At 37.2% G+C, this 8,426-nt stretch overlaps 1 protein-coding gene across 1 annotated transcript; it reads left to right on the plus strand.

Moving 5' to 3' along the window:
* Positions 1-446: 446 nt before the first annotated feature.
* Positions 447-1,373, plus strand: LOC143664418 (olfactory receptor 13G1-like). Its single transcript, XM_077138028.1, has one exon. It carries the CDS (start codon positions 447-449, stop codon positions 1,371-1,373), a length of 927 nt encoding a protein of 308 aa, XP_076994143.1.
* The last annotated feature ends 7,053 nt before the right edge of the window (positions 1,374-8,426 follow it).

Below are 8,426 nucleotides of genomic sequence, written 5' to 3' on the forward strand. Positions count from 1 at the left end.
CCAGGGATAGCATGTAATTAACTGAATTTGATCAATATGTAATTATTTTTACTGCATTTTCATGGAAAATGTAAATGATAATGAAAATTATTTTCAGATAAGTTTAAACTCAAGATGATATCGTTAATGTATTTGAAGATTTTTATTTTTGTGTCTTTTTCTTTTCACTGCTGGCTTTAGTTTGCTTGAGCAATCAGTGGAAGAACATGCATCAGAGAATATCTGTCTGAAGAATAGAGGATATCGCCTGGAAGAAATAGTGCCATAATAAGGAAACTTCTGTTGTAAAACTGTTTCAAATCAATAATCAAATTAATGAGTTCACATACACACACGCATAGTACACACCCAACACCCAAAAATATCTCCAAGTAATAACATGCAGATCCCTTTAGCTTTCACTTCTTCACTTTGTGCAATGTCTGCCATTTAAACACCAAAGCAGAATGAACTCCAGCACTGTAACCGAGTTCATAATTCTGGGTCTCACAAGAAAGCCTGGACTCCAGGTGGTTCTCTTCATTATATTTCTCTTCATCTACTTGGTGGCTTTTCTTGGCAATATGCTCATTGTCATTGCCATCATTTGTAACCTGGCCTTGCATACCCCCATGTATCTTCTCCTTCTGGCACTGGCTCTTGTGGACATCATCTGCACAACCAGCATCATCCCAAAGATGCTGGGGAACATGATAACGTCGGATAAGACCATTTCATACGGAGGCTGCATGTCCCAGCTCTTCTTCTTCACAGGGTCCCTTGGGGCCGAGATGGTTCTCTTTACCACCATGGCCTATGACCGCTACGTGGCCGCCGTCTGCTTCCCTCTTCGCTACAGCACCATCATGAACCCTCACATGTGTGCTGCCCTGCTCAGCATCGTCATGGCTATTGCAGTAACCAACTCCTGGGTTCACACAGGTCTCATCTTGAGGTTGACTTTCTGTGGGTCAAATAACATTGACCACTTCTTCTGCGAGATCCCCCCACTGCTGGCCTTGTCCTGCAGCCCCGTGAGAATCAACGAGGTGATGGTATACGTGGCTGACATTACCCTGGCTGTGGGTGATTTCACCCTCACCTGCATCTCCTATGGTTTCATCATTGCTGCTATTCTCCGCATCCGCTCAGCAGAGGGCAAGAAGAAGGCTTTTTCCACATGCTCATCCCACCTCATAGTGGTTTCCCTCTACTATGCCCCTGTGATCTACACCTACATCCGTCCTGCCTCCAGCTACACATTTGAGAGGGACAAGGCAGTAGCTGCGCTCTACACTCTTGTGACCCCCACGTTAAACCCAATTGTTTATAGTTTTCGGAACAAGGACATGCAGACAGGAATTAGGAAAGTGTTTGCATTGCTGAAACATTAGAACCTCAGTGGCGTCAAGATGAACCTTAGCCTAGAATCATGTCCTAGAACATCTCAGACTTTACTAAACTTTCAGAGCTGCCTCCACCCCCACATTTCCCATTCCCTGTTAAGAACATGCATGTTTCACTCTACTTAAAGTCACTTCTTTATCTCTTCTTCTCTGAACTCACTTATTTTCTTGCCATTCCAACTATACTAACTTCTGCCCATCATTCCACAAGTTTCTGAAATGTTCTTTTTCTGAAAAATTCCAAAAGTATTCATGGTGGAATGTCAAATATTCATGGTGGTAGAAAAGAATGTATTACTCATTTTTGGGGTTTAGTTTTCTTGTTTTCATTGGCTCTCAGGAAAATCAAAGGAATGATCTTGTTTCTGGCTGGTGTTATGTGAATTTGTTTTTTTAAAGAATCAATGGGAGAACACTTCATGGCCTAGCTGTTTGAGCTAGGGAAGCTGTTTTTTCCCTTTTTCACTGCTTTACAGTTTAGCTCCTAGTTGACCTTCTCCATTACACTCTTTTCCTTGTTGCAAAGCCACGTGGAGGTCAATTGGACAGCATAGATTACTTACTCTACAGGGAGTGAATGATAAACAATATCTGAATGGTTTTTTTTTTCTGAAATCATGTAGTTATAACATAGTTTGAGAGACTGAGAGCATCATTTGAAGCATTCAAATTTGCTTTTACCCAGATTTTTTATTTTAAATGAAAGAAATTAAAAGGGGATTTATTCTGAATCCCTGCTCCACTGTGACTTGCATATTGTATTGTATGTACAAAGGTATACCATATCAATATATTTTGGACTAACATATGATTTTCTACCTAACCTGTCATACTGTAACATTCAGTGCACACAACACAAGAGAGATATAACTTTGTGTATCTCTAGTTGTCTAGAAAATTTATATGTCTGTTATGTACAGTAGGCTACATTCTTCATATTTTATTACCTAGAACTTTATGCCCCTCATCAGTGTAAACAGGAATATTCAATTCTTACTGACCATTCTATGTCTCAGAGTAAAGGAACAAGAAAGGTTTGAGTATTTTCTGTCTTTTTTTATCACTTATAAATTGATACATGAATGTGGGAACATAGGAATTATGGTATATAATGGATTTGGCCTCCAATATATCTGATACTTTAATAGTATATAATGTATATGTCACAATGAAAACACCAGTTTGCTTAGAATACTGTGATAAAAAGCATATAATTGGGGGTTGGTAAAAATGTACATCATTTTTCACTGAAGAAAAATATTTAGTACTGAAATAAATTGTGGGACAAATTCTGAGTAAGTTTCCAATATTATGCTCAGCTGCAAATTACAGAATACTATCACAGACCTTTAGAGCCAATGAGAGACTTATGGATCATTTAATAGAAGTCTGGTGTTAGGCAGCCAGGGGTGTCCACAGCAGCTCATCGACTTCTTGGATCTCCTTGCTCTGACATTTTACCTTCTTTTCTCTAGGATCACAGAAACTTCTATTTTACTGAGCATCTCATCCAAGGCATAAGTAGATTGAAGGCTAAAAAGCAAGATACCAAATTTCCAATGAGGCTTTTTAATTCTTTTTTATAAAGGTCACCCCCTCTAGAAGCCTACATTGACATCAGATTGGCCACCACTTCCTTATTATACTATCTTAACTTTAAAGGCTGATAAGAAAAACAGAATTTGAAACCAGACATTTGGTATCCCTGAGCAAATTTTCACTTAACATTCAAGGGAAATGAAAAAGAATGTTCATATTACTCTGGCTACTATTCTAATAGTAGAATCTATTACAACAAAGGCATCCCAAATGCAGATTTGGGGCCACTGAAGGGTTAAACAAAATATGGATTGAAAAAGGGAGATGCTAAAACTGAAAACAGTATTGTAAAACAAACTTCACTCATCGCTGGTAGGGGTGATGAGGTTTGACAGAAAGTTACATAGTGGTAGATATATTTCTGAACATCTATTGTTTAACTTTTTCACAGTGTGTGCTAAATTCTATGAAACTTGAATTTGAGCTAGGTAGCATGTAAATATCTGTAAAATGGTGATTCATTATTAGATTTTCTTACTTAAGGAAAAATACCTTTTATTAGAGTATTAAAGTAGTATCAGAGGACCTGAAAGTGAAGTAATTTAACTGCATATCTTTAATATCATATAACCAAAATGAAAAAAAACAGCCAACATTTTTTATACTGTTTTTTAGAAAGAGTAGGCATGTAATTGTGAAGTAAAATATATGAACTCTTCAGTATAATCTATTCAGTTTTTTCAGTGATCAGGGAAGTAGAAATGAGCACTCCAAGCTTCAGATTGGAGCATTTAAAAAACAGTTGGCATGGGTGGTGCAATGGTGGCTCAGTGGTAGCATTCTCACCTGCCTTGCTGGAGACTCAAGTTCTATTCCCAGGACCTGTCCATGGGAAAAAAAATAAAACCAAACTAGTTGCTATCAATAGCAGTACAGCTCTTGGAAGAAGTGGTACACAATATGTCAGGGGTGGAATTTGTATATGGTAAACAACCCTGGAAGCGGTGGTCAAACTAGAACATATGAATGCTAACCAAAGACAAATGGAGAAATGACCACTGAAATCAGGAATCAATTTACTTGATTCTACTGGCAAAGATTGGACACTCGTGCATCAGTATGAAAAATAATTGCAATGAATTTAGCATGTCAGATATGTTTAAATTCAGGAGATCCAAATAATCCTAAAATATTTCATGAAATTAGGAGGATGTTAGGGAATCAACTCATTAAAATTAGTAAGAAAAGAAAGAAAAGGAAAAAGTACATATTTTGTCTTCTCTATAGAATTTAGACATTAAGACATCAGGGTTGCCAAATAGTTGGTGATTAGGATGAACGCTTTGTCTTCATTGAAGGATTTGATCTAATAAACGAAGACTTTGCAAACTCTAAATTACATCATATATCTAGGCAATGATCATTAATGGCTACTGACAACTCCAAAAGAGAGATAATCATCAATGTAGGTCATCCTGCAGAAAGTATTGATCAGAATCCAACCAAACCTAAAGATCTGAAAACCAATTGGTGGGGACTGCAGTGGTTAAAGGAAGACGACATCAGGGGATGCATTCAGCAAAATCCAAACTGGAGAAATTGAACAGAAACAATCCAGTTTCCTTAGCAACAATTAATTTGCAAGATTAAAAATAAATGAATATAACTATGAAAGTGAACATATAGAACAAATGAGATTTAAGAGGCTTGTCAGCCAATTGAAAATTTAGACATTGTGTGCAATTCAAGGAAACTCATATGAAAACTAATAAAGCAATTACAAAAATATGAATACCAGGTAGATAAATGATAATATTTATGGTGTTAATTTTTAGGGTAATATAATATTTTAGGTATGCAAAATTTTATATTTCAGAGGTACATTTCATAATATGAGATATCAAATAATATGAAATCTGGGGGAGGCCGGTTGATGTTAAGCACTACAAAATAAAATTGGTTCATTGCTGAAACTGGATAATTTGGTATTTTATACTATCTTATAAAATTTATTATAAAATTTCCATGGTATAAAACACAAAAAAAGAAATACACCTTTCATCTTCAGGTTTGGAAATTTTTGCTGAAATTTGTTTGGTATTTTTTTCATGTGTGTAAAATAAGCAAACTTTGTGTGGAGTAATACATTTTAAAATATTCTATTCACTTTAAGTGTATTTTTCTTTATAAAATTAGCCACTTCAAAATTCTTTCACTTTTTGGCTGCAAATATTTGTTGCATAGTTTGGCTCTTGGTGTAGAAAATAAACTTTACCACAGAGATTAAAAAAAATAATAATCCAGTAAAAGTAGCTTCTCAGTTAATGGTTCACATCTACACAGTTCTTTCTATATAATTTTTTTATTACTATATACAGCATTTACTGTTGGGGATATATTCTCCCCAATATATATTTCCTTCACCTACTCACAAAAAATTTTATTTAAGTATTTCATTATCGAAATAGAGTTGTTACAAATACTAGATACTTTCATAGAAGAACTCTTACGCTGAACAATTCGTTTTAAAATTTATTTCTCCAGACTTTCATGATTATTTATCTATTTCTTCAAAAATGTTTTCTGACACCATAATGAAGTTTAGTTTCTCATCACATTTGCTTTCCTTTACCTATTTCAGGTCCACTAAACAACATAAGAAAAGCAGGTAATTCTTTAGTGGCATTTTACTTCTCTTTTGCTTTCAAATAAGAAGACACAAAGACGGCTCTCAAATATTTATCATTATACTGAAACTTTATTTTTAAATACAAGATTCGGTAAAGTTTGATATACTGTGACAATTTCTGAAAGATGTCTCTGTTCATTACTGCTTAATGTTAATATTTTTCCCTGAGGATTGTGGCTTTATAAAATTATTACATAATGTTGTAGGACAAAATACACACTTAAGTTGATGTTCATTGTTAACGACAGCATAATCCACATTTCAATTGCTTTCCTTAATTATTTTTTGTTTCTTCTAAATATTTGACAAGTGATTAGTAGGTTATTGCTTTAATGTAGAGTTTGTATATATTAGCATTTGTTTGGCTTCTTTCATTTTGTTGATGTTCCCTTTGTAATTAAAATATAAATTCTAAATCTAGAATAAGGATATTATAAAGTGAAAAATATGAATAAAGATAAACCATCAATAATATATACACTTGGTCAAACAGTAATAAAAAATCCATGATGTGGGAAATTGAGGCTAACAAAGTAGCCTCAAATTAAACAAACTAAAAATTAAGACGTTGCAGAGATCAAGAGATAAAACAGCAGTTGGAGTTGTATATTTTATCACACCCATATCATAACCATTTAAAAAATCAAAAAAAGCATACACAGAGATATCAAAGATATAAATACTATAATTAATAAGCTTTGACACACTTGTATTGAACTAAATAAAGTAAGGTATATTACATCCCTCCAGAAGAGAGTAGAGATTCTTTACAGGTGCATATGGAACAAATACAAAAATGGACCATGCATTTCACCATAAAAATGAGCCTCAAATATTTCAATTGCAAATATTATTGGAAGAAGAATGTATGTACGTATATTCACATTATAATGCAATGTAATTGTAAAAGTGTATAAATACATATATATGTATATATTTGCATGCATACATATATTTCATGAAATAACATTAGCTGTATGTTATATAACTTATGCCAACATATTTGTATTATTATGATATATTATGGAGTGAAATTGGTAGAGTTCAGAGTAGTATATGTAATAGTATATGTAACATTTATATATGTATATTTAATATTTATAGATATTTTAAAAAATGAAAGGATTGGACATCCGGAGAAGATGGTAGCTTAGTAAGACATGCAGGTCTTAGTTCCTCCTCCAGAACAGCTACTAAAGAAATAGAAACAGTACAGAACAGCTTCTGGAGCCACGACAGAAAACAGAAACACAGCGTACCCTATTCTGGAATGGCTGAACCAGCTAAAAGAATCCGCTGCAGTGAGGTCCCTGAGAGGCACACGGTTCCCAGGGCCATGGTGGCTGGTGGCCGGAGCCCCTCCCTCCCTCATTCCCGGGCCGGCTGGGAGATTTGGATCGGTGGTCCCTCAAGCCGCAGTGGCCAGCGCCCTCCCCCCACGCATGGCTTCCCAGGCTAGCTGGGAGCTTTGGATTGGCACCCCCCCAAGCCGCGGCAGCTGGCACCCCCCCCCCACGCGCAGCTTCCCGGGCAGGCTGGGAGATTTAGATTGGAGGGCCCCCAAGCCGCGGAGACCAGTGACCGGAACCCCTTCCACACACGTGGTTTCCCAGGCAGGCTGGGAACTTTGGATCAGCACTCTCCCAAGCTGCGGTGGCCGGCATCCCCCCCCACGCACGGCTTCCCGGGCTGGCTGGGAGCTTTGGATTGGCACTTCCCCAAGCCGCGGCAGCTGGCATCCCCAACCACGCATGGCTTCCTGGGCCGGCTGGGAGATTTGGATCGGCACTCCCCCAAGCTGCGGCGGCTGGCGCCCCCCCCATGAACGCCTTCCCGGGTCAGATGAGAGATTTGGATTGGCAGTACCGCTAGCCACATCAGCTGGTGACGCTCCCCCAAGCGAGAGTCTTCCAAAGTTAAAGGAGCCACAGCATCGTTTACTGGTGGGACCCGCAGACAGACGAGCACCACAAACTGGGCAGGATAAGAAAAACAGAGCCCAGAGACATCACAGGAAAGCCTTTCAACCTGCTGGGTCCCACATCCAGGGAAATCTGATTAAATGCCCAGACACCAGCAAAAAATAACGGATCACACCAGGAAAATTAAAGATATGGCCCAGTCAAAGGAACAAACCAATAGCTTAAATGAGATACAGGAGCTGAGACAACTAATTCTGAATATATGAACAGAAATGGAAAACTTCTTCAAAAATCAAATCAATAAATTGAGGGAGGACATGAAGAAGGCATGGGCTGAACAAAAAGAAGAAATGGAAAGTCTGAAAAAACAAATCACAGAACTTATGGGATTGAAGGACAAAGTAGAAAAGATGGAAAAAACAATGGAAACCTACAATGGTAGATTTAAAGAGACAGAGGCTAGAATTAGTGAACTGGAGAATGGAACATCTGAATTCCAAAAAGAAACAGAAACTATAGGGAAAAGAATGGAAAAATTTGAGTAGGGGATCAGGGAATTGAATGATAATATGAAGCGCACAAATATACGTGTTGTGGGTGTCCCAGAAGGAGAAGAGAAAGGAAAAGGAGGAGAAAAACAAATGGAAGAAATTATCACTGAAAATTTCCCAACTCTTGTGAAGGACCTAAAATTACAGATCCAAGAAGTGCAGTGCACCCCAAAGAGAATAGACCCAAATAGGCGTTCTCCAAGACACTTACTAGTTAGAATGTCAGAGGTCAAAGAGAAAGAGAGGATCTTGAAAGCAGCAAGAGAAAAACAACCCATCATGTACAAGGGAAACCCAATAAGACTATGTGTAGATTTCTCAGCAGAAACCATGGAAGCTA

This window comes from Tamandua tetradactyla, chromosome 20 (assembly GCF_023851605.1).
Source record: "Tamandua tetradactyla isolate mTamTet1 chromosome 20, mTamTet1.pri, whole genome shotgun sequence".
In the NCBI taxonomy this organism is placed as follows: Eukaryota; Metazoa; Chordata; class Mammalia; order Pilosa; family Myrmecophagidae; genus Tamandua; species Tamandua tetradactyla.